General features: G+C 43.4%; 1 protein-coding gene across 4 annotated transcripts in view; it reads left to right on the top strand.

Moving 5' to 3' along the window:
- Positions 1-14,050, top strand: part of EXOC6B (exocyst complex component 6B) — a 652,710-nt gene that overhangs the window by 634,078 nt on the left and 4,582 nt on the right. For all 4 annotated transcript variants that reach the window (XM_515544.9, XM_054678524.2, XM_054678525.2 and 1 more), the window contains one exon: positions 10,425-10,537. In XM_515544.9, coding sequence (XP_515544.3) covers positions 10,425-10,537 — 113 coding nt within the window. The remainder of the gene's footprint in view (positions 1-10,424; positions 10,538-14,050) is intronic.

The raw sequence follows: 14,050 nt of genomic DNA on the forward strand, positions 1-14,050 counted from the left end.
AGAGAGAGAGAGAGAGAGAAAGAGAGAGAGAGAGAGAGAGAAATCATTCACCCAAGCAATTGGGAGCAGAGTGGATTTGTCTAAAGACCGGGATTGAGGGGTTGGGTTTGTAAAGAAGATTGATTGTGTCATGAATTGCACAGCAAACAGTTTTGAAAAGTCACTTACTAGATTCCCCAGGTCTCCAAAGTTGTCTGGAACCACAATACCATGAAGGATTTTCTTCTTAGCCCTTCTCACACATGTTAGTTAATCTCCTCTCTTCACATTCTGCCTCTCAAGAACCAGAATACCAAATTCCTTCTACCTTCTCTACTAGATGTCTTGGCACCTTGGGGGTCTCACCAAGCAGGATATTTCCCCAAACATGTTTTTCTCCCATAAAATAATTCTTACGCCAGTTGTTAAGATAATGAATTTTATGCCATCTCATTACAATGGGAAGGGTCTCTCTAAAGCCATTTTTTTCTTCTTTCTTTACTAGGTATTAAATGCCTTACATCTGAGAGAATTTCAGAGCATACTGCCCTCCCTGCCTTGGATCTACAGGCAAACCTTTTCTGTAAAAGACTGGATAGTGGATATTTTAAGCTTCCCATGTCATATGGTCTCTGTCACAACTACTTACCTCAGCTATTATAGCATAAAAGCAGCATAGATAATTATGTAAATCAATGAACATGGCTATGTTTCAACAAAACTTTATTTACAACAGGTGGTGACTTTAGTTTTCCATCTTCTGATCTAGAAAAAAGCAGGTAGCAGCAGTGATGAGAACAAGCAGAGAAGTCTCTAGGCTAAAATCAATCTCCTTAGCTTAGCATATGAGGCCTCATTTGTCTTGGTTATTCCCAAAGCACTCCTGAGAGATCTAGCCATGTCAGATTCCTTGCTTGACACCCCCACCCCATCCTACCAGTCACCACCTACCTGGCTCAGGCTTAGATGCCCTTCTTTTGAACTTTCTTTGTAACCTGTTAGAGTACCTGTTAGGGTATTCACATCATTCTGTATCAATTTATTTACCAGACTGATTTCCTCAAGACTAGAGATAACGTCTTAACATCATTTCATATGCAGTACCTAGAAGAGTGACTGAGACATTGTTGGTACTCAATTTATGTTTGTCGAAATAAGCCCTGCTTTGCATTTTCTACGTTTGCCCAGATTTCTGTGTCAGGAAGTGCTCCTGAGGAGACACAGGAGGCAGACTCAGGATGCCCTTCTTTGAATCACAGAGGCCCAGCACCAGAGACAGGGAGTTGGAGGAAGTCTTGGGCAATAAACACAAATGGGTCATTGGTCAATTCTATGCTTTTTAGTAGACTTTACAATTGTTCTCTTAATCTGCTCTCAGCTGCTGATAGAAGCTATTATGATTCCACATCTGAACCAGAAAAACAGATTTGGTGTCATGCCTGGGGTCACACTATCAGTCAGAGGACCCTCAGCCTTGGAACTCTTTTTGCTGTGCTCTACTGCCTCCAAAAAAAGGCAGATGTGGATCAGTGATTATGAAAATACTTTATAATGATGTAATTAGTTTCATCCTGTCAAAGGCAGGGAGTGGACAAATGAAGCTTCTCTGGGGTTAGTGTTCTGTATGTTAGTGAAAGTGGACTGCACTTTATACAGTGGCCATGCTCTGAAGAGGTAGAATTTTTAGAATTTTTCTTGGATTATATGTTAAGTGTCCCAGAAAAGCATGTTATTTGAAATCATTTTGTAGTCTATCCTGTTTAACATGAAGAATTCTTCTGGAATGTATATAAAGTGCAAATTCGGGTTTTCCTGCATCAAATTTACTTCAAGGATGCACCTGCTTTGGGAGCGCAGTTCTCTACAGGACTCAGTGTTCCTGTTCAAGCGAAAACATGCATGTAAAGAAAATCACCCCTGGGGAAGAGCGGTATGGTCACTGTCAGTGTGTCTTAGCATCTGTGTCTGTCTGCATGCCTACCTTAGCTCATACTACCCTTTGCTTCCCATGGAATCTTTGCAGGTTTTCTGGAAAGAGGAGGCTTTCTCTAACATGAGGTAGGCCCCATGCTGCCTACTAAGACCCAGCCCACATGTCACCAAACATCTGCTGTGTTCCCAGTCACTAGTCATAGGTGTCTTCCATTGGAACCTTGAATTCAAATGTCTGGGACTGGATTCCCACTCACCTGTCATAGGTATCACCTCTCCTGTTTGTTGCTTCCTTCTTCCTTATACAACTTTTCTTCTAGTGCTGGGCAAGAGGAGCTTAGGTTTGGTCCATTTGAATGTTTGATATGAGAAGCACAAAGTATAAGTCTCTCCCACCATCTGGCCAGTATCATTGCTACAATATGTTAGCTGACCTATTTAATTCCATGTGCCATGTCTTTGCTGACTACCTGCTGAGAATCTAGCCATTTGATAGTCTATGCTGTTGAGGAGTCAGAAGGAGAAAACATAATCCCCATCCTTGGGGAGCTCCTGTCTACATGGGAGATGAGGCTCATATCCCAAAAATTGGCAACGAAGGTAGGGTACGTCCAACAATTCTCTTCACTCATGAATAGGCATGATATGAATTGATTTGGTAACAGACAGTCCAGGAGGAGGAACAAGCAGGCCATTCTCCACCAGGCTCCATATTTCTATTTTCTGAGTTTTTTTGGGTAATCCTTTCTGCCAAAGAAAACTTAAGTACCCCCAGGATGGTTTGCTTGAATATTGCCCTTAATTTTTCTTTGACGATTTCCTTCTAATCCTTTAGCCATGAGCAACTCATCCATCTGAATTATTTCTAGACTTGCTGCTGGAGACATGTATATTTGTGTGCACTAACAAGGATCAACAGAGTCCTGCTTTATCCTAATAATAATCGCATTCCTAAGGTCATTCCTGGAACTTTGCATTTGTTCTACTATTATAATGCTGTCTGTTCTCTGTCCAGTTAACTCACTGTATGGCTTTGGACTGGTTTCCACTTTGGCTTGTTTGGATTTTTCTAGTCTTTCCCAGCTACTCTGGCAAAAAAGAAAGTCTGTTCAGAAATTTGGCCTAGTCTCAGATGAGTATCTAACTCAGACAGAATCAATCAGGATTAAAAAATCAAAACAAAACAAAACAAAACAACAACAACAACAACAAACAACCAGCTGTGGCATCTTGGGGAGTGTGAGCCAACAAACTGTCTCTACCACTTGTCTACTTTGTGATTTTTAGCAAGTTGCTTATGCTTTCTAGTTCTTGGTCCTCTCCACTGTTCCCACCCTCCATGAAATCAGAATTACAATTTGAGTCTTTCTAAGCTAAGGGAATTTTCTGAAAAAAACAAGGAAATATAGCAGAGGCAGCTTTAGAACTTTGCCAAAGCCCTAGTTGAGAGTCACACAGATAAAAGTTATATAGGAAGAAAAAAAAGTATCCTATCATAGTGGCCTGTTTAATATATAAACTGATTACAAATGTCTCCCCTTGTCATATCTTTTTCCACTTACACACATTTTTGTATAATAACCAGTAATCACATAATTTACCATTTTAATTAACCTATATAGCTTATAAAGTATTACATCAACCACTACACTAGTTTAGTTCCCCTGTTCTATTAAATACCACAAACAGATAACTCTGTGTTTGAAATCAAAGCATCATTAATGATGGGTTGAGTTTGCTTTTGATTGAATTAGCCTTAACATTTATCAGAATTTCCTACTCTAAAAATCTAACACTCTCCTATTCTACCAAGTTAACATGAAATGCTCCAAAATGTAATGTCTGGTCTGTCCCTTGAAAATGACTTTACTTACCTAGTTTACAAAAACTGCATTTTCATGAATAAATCAAGAATATAATCATTAATGAGGAATGAGCTTCTAGGGAGTGAGTTCTGGGATACACCATTACATGACAAAACAAAGCATAAAAGAGTAGCTATGATGTGCTACCCTTCAAGAGAGAAACAGGGAGATATAAGAAAATACATATGTTTCTGCTCATTGGCGTAAAATAAATAAAAGAAGGATAAACGAGAAACTAGATTGGTTATCTACAGGAATGAATAGGAAATATGTAGAAAGAAGTGGGGAGAATGGGAACAGGTTGGGATGAGGAGGGAGTAATACTTCTCTGAGAACACTTTTTTATATTGCTGTTACTCTCAGAACTATAGTATTGTTTCACATACCCCAAAATTAATAATGAAAATCAACTGGAATGTGGGGGAATCAAAAATGGAACACAAGCAGTGAAAAATGAACATAGCTGAATTATAGAAGAAAAACACAACCATATTGAAAGTAATGACAAAGAAAATACTAACCTAAGTAACTTTAGAAATCAGTACTTTCTGGGGCAGGAGTATCACTGGAGCCCAGGAGTTCCAGACCAGCCTAGGCAACATAGCAAGACCTCATCTCTACCAAAATAAAAATTTAAAAGTTAACCTGGTCATAGTGGTGTGTGCCTGTAGTCCTAGCTACTCAGGGCGGTGAAGGTGGGAGGATTACTTGAGCCCAGGAGTTCTAGGCTGCAGTGAGCTATGATTGCACCACTGCACTCCAGCCTGGGCAACAGAGCAAGAACTGGTCTCTTAGGAAAAAAGAGAGAAGAAGGAAGGAAGGGAGGGAGGGAGGGAAAGAAGGAAAAGATGTAGTCCCAGCTACTCGGGAGGCTGAGGCAGGAGAATGGCGTGAACCCAGGAGGCGGAGCTTGCAGTGAGCCCAGTGACAGCCTGGATGACAGAGCGAGACTCTGCCTCAAAAAAAAAAAAAAAAAAGAAGAAGAAGGAGAAAGAGAGAGAGAGACAGAGAGAATGAAGGAAAGAGAAAGAGAAAGAAGGAAGGAAGGAAAGGAAAGGAGAAAAGAAAGGGGAAGGAAGAAAGAAAGGAAGGAAGGGAAGGGTAGGGGAGGGGCACGGTGGCGAGTTTGTGCCAATAACAAATGGATAGATAGATTAATAGCAGGGAAGAGAGAGTACTTGCTTACAGTAGAATGAGTGACAACTCATAAATGTGCAAGGAAGGATGGTGTTGAGATATCAGCAGTTTTCAACCATCATAGTAAAGATTGGGTTAGGCAAGAATCCTCACTGGATAACAGATATTTGAAAGTCTTAAATCTTCACAGTTCCAAAGGAAAACATAATAACCAGATGTTGGAAGAAATCAGACAACATCTTAATCAGGTGATCAAAATTAATATCACCAATGAGGGAAAAATGAGCATTTGTATGCCTCCAGAGGTGATACCCTGAGGAGGACATAGCATCACTTACATAGTGTTCTGCTAAAGAATTCAGTCTTGAATCTTACAAGAAGCCACTAGACAAAACCAAACTGGGAAAAAATGGAGGCAGGGGAACTATATTCTTCAAAAATATCAATATCATATAAGATAAAGAAAGGTTGTATAAATATTCCAGATTAAAGGAAACTAAAGAGACATGACAGCTAAACATAATACTCAATCCTAAAATTATATCATGTAGTGGAACAAAAATAAAAGAGGCTATAAAGGACATTACTGGGTCAACTTACAAAATTGAATATGGATCATATCAACATTAAATTAACTGAAGTTGAAAATTATACTGTGATTATATAAGAAAATATTGCTAATCCTTAGGAACACTGAAGTATTTGGGAATAAAGTCTCAGTTTACTTTGAAGAAACTCAAGAAAAGAAATAGCATATGTGTACATGCATGGGTGTATGTGTGTGAAGAGAAAGAGAATTCAAGTGCTGGAGCATGTGGGGTAGAATATTGACAGTGGATGGATCTTGATGGAAGCAATATGTTGCTCTTTATACTATGCTTATTCCTTCAACTTTCTGATAAATTTGAAATATTTCCAAATGAAAGATTTAAAAATAAAAAAGGAATATTAGTGGTCACTAATGATGATTGAGTGTTCTTGCAGGAGAATTTATAGCAATCTAACAAGGTTGTTGTATGTGGAGAATCAGGCTGGGAGGGTCTGATTGACCTTGAAAGTCAGTCTGGAAATCAAAGTACTATACGGATAAATAGACCTGCTGGTTTTCTTGGCCGTTCATTCTAACACTGTTTTATGGAATCCAGTAGAAGTGTGCCTCCAAGCAGCTAACTTAGTTAAGTACCCTCAGAGTTCACTCTCTGTCCATCTGTCTCAGAGAAGGCCATATGACCTAGCTTCAGGCCACCCTAAAAGACTGTGGGAAGCAACATGGACCCAGAGTGTGATCTATAGGCTCATGGTGGTTGAACTTAATAGAGTTATGTAGCTTCCATGACTGTAGGGGAATAAATTAGATAGCTTGTCATTCCAGAGCTCTTAGGCTCACCATTGGCATTGACTTTGGCAGGAAGACAAAAATGGAAATCCTTATGATGATAGTGGCTGCCCTAAATGGCCCACCACTGCCATCATGCTAGCTGCAGCAGGGAGGCAAGACCGGGGCTGCAGACTCCATGGAGCCGGTGGGAGCTGGGGAGCAGGCAAGAGCCCTACCCTCCTGGGCACAACTGCAGCCACCCAAACCACAGCTGCAGACCTGGGCCTCCTGCTCCATGGAGCAGGCAGGAACCTGGTCCTCCACCCCCAGCACAGCTGCAGCCACCCAAACTGTGGCTGCAGACCCAGGCATCCCTTCACTCCTGGGGGCCTGGGAAGGCCCTCCCTGCCCTTGTAGGCTTGGAAGTGCCTGCTCCCACTACATGGTTTCTCCCTGTTGTCAGTGCTGCTCCAATCTCGGAGCAAAGTTGGGGCCAACCCCAGGTGCCATGAATGGGAGCAGAAAGCAGACAGGTTCCTGGGCAGAAGGGGGCAGGTCCCCAGTGAGGCCTGACCTTCAGGCCACAGAAGGCCTGAAGGCTTGTGGCCAGGCTGCCAGTCCCACGGACCAGAGTAGGGACTTGGCTGCCTGTGGACCAGTTGGCATGCACTTCCTCCCCTCTGAGGCCCATAAAAGCCCTGGGCTCAGCCAGAGCAGAGGAGAGGACAGAGAGACAACAGGATGACCAGCTGCAGAGAGGAGCCACTCTCTCTGCTGATAGCTGAACACTTATCGAGACAACCTGCCTGCAGAGAGGAGCAACCCTTTCTGCTAGAAGCTGAATACTTGCCGGGACACCCTGGCTACTGAGAGGAGCTTCCCACTGTGGGTCATCTCTGAGCTGTTCTATTGCTCAATAAATCTCTTCATTTTGCTCATCCTCCGCTTGTCTGTGTACCTCATTCTTCCTGGTCGCAGGAAAAGAACTTGAGACCCACTGAATGGTAAGGCTAAAAGAGCTGGGGTAACACAAACATGGCTGAAATATGCCCCCTGCTTGCCACATTATGGGTGAAGAGAAGGAGAGAAGAGCTGCAGCCCTTTGTAGAGCCCAGACCTGGGAGCTCCCTGAGCCAGGGCTGTGACTCCCTCTTTGGGGCCCTGTGGTTCCTGGCATCTCCAAGCTTCTGGGTGCTGCCACATTCCCTGGTGCCATCCAGGAAAGCTGCATGCAGTGCACCTGGTCCAGCTGCGTTCTCACAGAGAATTGGTGCCCATGCCGGCACCTGGAGCTGCCCACCCCATGGCAGCACCCAGCATGTCTGACTGTTCAGTGGCCGGACTCCACACTTACTCACACACACCCCTTGCTGCTCCACACCTGACTCCAGTGTCCCTGGCAGGCATGAGCTCAGCCTCCCAGGCCAAGTGGGTGGAACAAACCCAGTGGGCCAGAGCAAAACTCAGGCAAAGGTGCCACTGGCCACAGGTTTCCGGCCAGAAAAGCGACACCCCAAAGATCCCATAACTTACAGCTAAGCCATGAACTTCTCTCCACTGTCCACTAGTGACTTCTCATGTGTCATTAACCAGAAATACATGGTAGTATTAGCAATAAATCTGAAATACTAATACATTAATTCCATCACAGAAATTAGGAATTCATTTAAAAAGAAGGTAGTTTTATTACATGCATGTATATGTCCATATATGCTGAAAAAGTAATATCTAAAATAGCTTTAAGAAATGGTTTTCCAACTAGACTTTTCTGATTTTCATTCACTTTTCTTATCAGCTCCTCAATAGGCAAATAGTAAAAGGCTTCCTAGGGTTTTTTTTTATTTGTGAAAAAAATTTTAATTGAAAAAACACTATCCTTTTTCATAGTTCTTTCCCTAGGAGTTGCAGGAAAACATAGTGAAATGTGTAAAGCACAGTACTGAAAGAACTTTAGAACAAGGGGTACTCTCAGTACCTGTCATGGTCCCAGGAAGCAAGTAAAGTGGAGCTGTCTTGAGTGGTCTTTGAAGACTACAGGACAGAAATGCTGATGCTACAGTGTGGCAATTCCTCAAGGATCTAGGAATAGAAATACCATTTGACCCAGCCATCCCATTACTGGGTATATACCCAAAGGATTATAAATCATGCTGCTATAAAGACACATGCACACATGTTTATTGTGGCACTATTCACAATAGCAAAGACTTGGAACCAACCCAAATGTCCAACAGTGATAGACTGGATTAAGAAAATGTGGCACATATACACCATGGAATACTATGTAGCCATAAAAAAGGATGAGTTCATGTACTTTGTAAGGACATGGATGAAGCTGGAAACCATCATTCTCAGCAAACTATCTATCGCAAGGACAAAAACCAAACACCTCATGTTCTCACTTATAGGTGGGAATTGAACAATGAGAACACATGGACACAGGAAGGGGAACATCACACACCGGGGCCTGTCATGGGGTTGGGGGGAGGGGGAGGGATAGCATTAGGAGATATACATAATGTAAATGACGAGTTAATGGGTGCAGCACACCAACATGGCACATGTATACATATGTAACAAACCTGCACGTTGTGCACATGTACCCTAGAACTTAAAGTATAATTTAAAAAAAAAAAAAAGAAAGAAATACTGATACTAGAGTAGAAAGTCAAGGGAAATTCTCTTCTAAAGGATAACTCTCTGAGGCCTTGGGTCAACAGAAGGAAGTGGTAGAAGCCTTTTAACTTGCCAGTGAAAATAGGCATGACCTGAAAATGGCCTGAGGGGCCGTTTGGGACCATCCTGGCCCAGACCAACCAGTGTGCCTGTCTCTCCCCCACTCCTTCTCTCATCTCTAAAATCCCTTTCTTGGCTGAGGGTATAGGGACTTTTCTCAGTTTTAGGTTTGGGACTTCAGCCAATTCCCATCCTGCTTCAGGAAGTTCATAACAGCTATTCTAAGAAACTGGATGAAGTGGAGCCTTGGCCAAATAGGGCAAGGCCCATACTGCCTGTTTGCCCAGCTGCACAGTGAAGACAGACATGGAGGAAGGTGTGCCTAGAGCCCAGGCTCTGGCATTGGATATGACTGCACTCTTGGCCTCTCTGCCTTTGTTCTGCACAACCAGCCATCTACTTGTCCTCATCAGCACTTACCTATCTCCTGGAAAGGGAGAAATGGAGAATGTCTTGAGTCAAAAAGTACTGTGAGGGTTCTCCCTCTATGCAGTGATATGAGTCTGGGACTGTGCCCCTTCTAGAAGCTTTTATTTGTTTGTTTTACTTAGTTACAATTTTTGAATATTTGTTAGTGTGATGTCTGAGGCTAAAACTGACTGGGAAGGAAAGCCTTTGACAAAAGTTTCGTTTCTCTCAGTCAAAATCTCCCGTGTCCGAACTCAGCTCATCCTCAGAAAGCTCTCATTGTCTTTTCACACATCTAGCTCTTGGCACTTCTCTTTAACACTCATAACCCAATTCTAGCTAGACTCTGTGTCCTCAATCATGGGCTAATCTACTATGGCCCTGATTTCATCTTCTTAGCCTGTGTCTGCATAGACGTAACACATATTGCCTCTTATAAATGCTACATGATCCATTTATGCCTTGTTTCAGTGTTTCTGTGTTATCTGTGTGTCCTATTTGTATATAGGCATGTGTATATGTCTGTATTACCTAAGTCACTTGGGCTAAGTCAGTACAGCAAGTCACAGAACTGATACTTGAACCCAGACCTTTTAACCTTGAAGTTCAAACAATTGTATATGTGGCACTGGACTACATCCACCTTTATTTGTTCTTTGTTGAATACTGAGAATGGTTCTTGGCATGTTGAAGGCATTTGATAAGTATTTATTAAATGAGTAAGTGAATAATTATTATGATATTATTATCATATTTGATTCAGTCCCGTGTTAGTTTCTTTACAGGGTTGCCTCTGAGAGCTGACTGCTGGCATATGGTCTTAGCAACGTTTCCATACTGCTTATGGCAGAGATAAGTCTGCCATCTAATGTTTACTCACTTATTTTCTTGGTTGAAAGAATAGTCTGCAGCTGTTCTTTTTCTTGTTATATTTTAATTTTTATATATCCAATTTATTAGCTGGTAGTGAAGGATGATGAAGTTTCTGGAATCTTGGTTTGTCTTGTCTGTCTGACTAATCCCTGGGGTGGGGTTTGGATATTTTACAGCTTTTGGATCTTTTCATCCAGTGGGATTGGTCAACCTACCTTGCTGACTATGGTCAGCCCAACTGCAAGTACCTCCGGGTAAACCCAGTGACTGCTCTGACCCTGCTTGAGAAGTGAGTACCTTGTCCAGTGGTCTGTGTTGGGAGGTGGGGAGACAGGGATTGGGAGTTGGCATAGAAGATAATTTTGCCACTGCCAATACCTTGAAAGATAGCCTTGTTCTGGAAGTTGCCATAGGCCCTGGGTGCTGTCAGCAATCTCAGTCACTGGACTTGGCAGGCCAGTCTTCCTCCTGTGGCTTATTAATTCCTGAGCCCCCAACAAGCCAGGCCAAGTATGGATCAGAATTGGATTCTGACATTACCTTCTAGTTTAATGGGTCTCTTACTAGCGTCTCCTACTAGATATGGCAAGAGAAAAAAAAAATGGCTCGGTTTGGGTCTCAGGCCAGCCTGGTGAACAGAATGAGGCTGCCCTAGTCACCTGGGGTATGATGATGGATAGTGCAACTCCACAGAACAGATGGTTTCTCTGGTTCCTAGTAGAGAATCCCTGGAAATTATTTAGAATTATTGAAACCTTCATCTGTTCCCAGCTCCCACCCCCTGCCAGACTGAGCTTTATTGTGCTGACTATCCCAACAAAGCTGTGTTGGAGAAGGTGTCTAATTCTTGCCTTAAGCAGTCACTAGCCTGCAGAGGGTTCCCTGCCACAGAGCTGTAGCCTCTCTGAAGCAGAGGTGCTACCACTGAAAGTAAGTTAGGCAGCTCCAGGAAATCTCAGGGCTAACAAATATGTCACCCAGAAGCTGGGAAATGCTATGTATTACAGCCTGGCTCTGGCTTTGCTAATCTATTAGAGAGCTGGCAGGTCAGAGACCAAGACCCATATAAAAAGGCAGGTTTCTCTTGAAATCTGAGAAACTAGTTAAGCCCCAGCTACTTGGAAGAATGCCCTGCATCTAGGCAGTGCAGGAAGTCTACATATATGGCCAGTCAACCATGTCTCAAATCCTAGGAAGACAAGGCTCAGAGTCCAGGAAGTCAGAGTGGAGCCTTAAGCAGAAGGAGAGGTCAAAGTCTATCCTTCTTACTATGTAATATGAAAGGGGGAGAAAAGGGGAAGAGATGAAGGGTAGGCAAGAGCATGATGCAGGTGTATGTATTTGGAGCCAAGAGACTAAAAACTCAGACTGCAGTTTTCTCCTGACCACGTCAGAGATTGATGTTTCCATTTTAACTTTGTTTCCCATGGTTCTCTCTCCCACTGACCTTCCGCCCTAGGATATCTAGAGAGTAAGTATATTATTCACTTGGGCCTTTTCCATCACTTTGAGGCAAGTCCTTCTGGTTTCCTCATTGACACTAATGACAACACTAAAATCCCTAGCCTCTGAGTTGTCCCCGCCCTGACATACTAATCTACTAAACCAGCCTGGTGCCAACTGGCTGGCTGCCTTCTCTATCCTTGGCCCTTAGAGTGACCCTTGGCTTACTAATTCCTTTGGGGCTGGGAGTGGCGGCAGGGATTTTCTCCCATTGTGCCAGGTAAAGGGTTGTTCCCATTCAGCTTCTTGGCACACTCAATACTCTTGCTAGGGTGGGGCCTGAAATAAAGCCCTGACCGAAGGGAGCTCCTCAGCAGCCTCCCCTACCTCTTGGTGGCTTTAAAATCTAGAACCTGCATCTCTTATAGAAGACCCTTTATTAGAGGCAAGGCTTAATCCCACAGTTCTTGGTGCCAAGCTGAAAGAAGGGAACATTTTGACCTTTGAGGTGGTGCTTAAATGGTCATATTTAATGGTCATACGTGTCCTTCAAATGGGCTGTGGGATTCCCTTCAGTTATTTACATCTCTCAGCAGTCCTTTACCCCTCCATTCCCAAGAATCTCTGGATCTAGGAAATACTGGCTTATCCACTCCCTATGGCTCAACAATAGTCTAAAATAATTAGCCTCTCCATACCATTCTGGAGCGTTGGCCAGTAAAGAAACTATGTGCTTAGCCCTAGCAATCAGAAGAGTTTAAAAGCTTCCTTCCAAACACAGCAGAGCAAAGGGCATCCAGATCACTACAATCCGTATCTCCCAGCCTCATAGGAATTGACCCCTTTACCTGACCTATTCCTGCTTTTCCACAGCCAGCTCTACCATCAGATCTTGACTCTCCTTTTCAACCTGGCCCTTCTTAGCAGGGCGAAACAGAAAGACAAAAGACCTGCTAAAGACATTTAGGGAAAAGAAGTGGCCCCTGCATCATTGAGAGGTGGCCATAGCTGTTAATAAAGTAGAACAGGATATTGGGCTTTCAGAATGGGATGGAAGGTGGGAGGGCTGACTTTTGTTTTTGGAGCATTCCTGAGTAGAAACCAGCAGGCCACCACTAGCCCTCAGGGTACTTGAATTTATCTTTACAGTGCCTCGTTCCAACTCCAGGTCTTAATGGCCAAGAAATTCTAGCCCTTGTGGCCAAAGACTACCCTCTTTCTCCTAGATAATTACAGGAGCTTCCCTGTGGGAGCCAAAAGCCAGCGGGCTGCCTGTCTCTCAGCTGCTTCCAGGAGTCATGAAATTAATGATAATGTAGGATATTAAACTAAATGTCCTATGAATATAGGAAGTGGTTTTCTTCATTTCTTTTTGTTTGTTTTCTGTTGTTGTTAATGTTTAGATATATTGTATACTCAGCGGAGGAAAGGGAATCTTTCTTTGGAACTATCTAAAACTAGGCCAGTTCTACAAATGTAATTGTGCAACTAGTGTGTTAGGGAACAAATACAGTAATTATCAGAGTCTTAAGGACCCTCGTGCTTTCTCTTCAACTAGCGCAGTCACTTCCCCTTCTTCTTCCCTTCCAAGCACAGGCCTCCACATGTGGGTGGTCGTACCTTATATTCAATGTTCTGAGTTTGCTTGATGAGTAATTCCAGCCTGAAGGCTCTTGAGCTTAGATTAGTGAGATAATTCTCTTTTTTTTTTTTTTTTTTGAGACGGAGTCTCGCTCTGCCACCCAGACTGGAGTGCAGTGGTGTCATCTTGGCTCACTGCAAGCTCCGCCTCCTGGGTTCACACCATTCTCCTGCCTCAGCCTCCCGAGTAGCTGGGACTACAGGCACCTGCCACCACACCCGGCCTACTTTCTGGATTTTTAGTAGAGATGGGGTTTCACCGTGTTAGTCAGGATGGTCTTGATCTCCTGACCTCATGATCCACCCGCCTCGGCCTCCCAAAGTGCTGGGATTACAGGCGTGAGCTACCGCGCCCAGCCGAAAGAATTCTTAATTAGTTTGTGGCTATCACTGTTAGCCAGAGCCATACAGCTGTGGTGCTCATTAGAACCTTTTTGCCACATATAATGCCCTTATGGAATATATATATTGTAAATTTATATCATATATACCAAACATAAATGCCCCTGTGGGATCTCTGGCTTTTTGACTCACTGGCCTCTAATCTGCTCCTCTGCAAAGGGCCACCCACAGTGGGGGAGAAAATGGTGCAGGATTGGCCCAAAGTCCCCTGGGAAATAGCCTGGGGGCAATTTATAGCCCGGTGCCATGTTCCTTCCCTCCCCTCTTCTAGCCTGTCTCCATACAGCCCAGGGAGCAGTGAAGTCAGAGGGCTGGC

The sequence above is a fragment of the Pan troglodytes genome, chromosome 12, assembly GCF_028858775.2.
Source record: "Pan troglodytes isolate AG18354 chromosome 12, NHGRI_mPanTro3-v2.0_pri, whole genome shotgun sequence".
Taxonomy (NCBI): Eukaryota; Metazoa; Chordata; class Mammalia; order Primates; family Hominidae; genus Pan; species Pan troglodytes.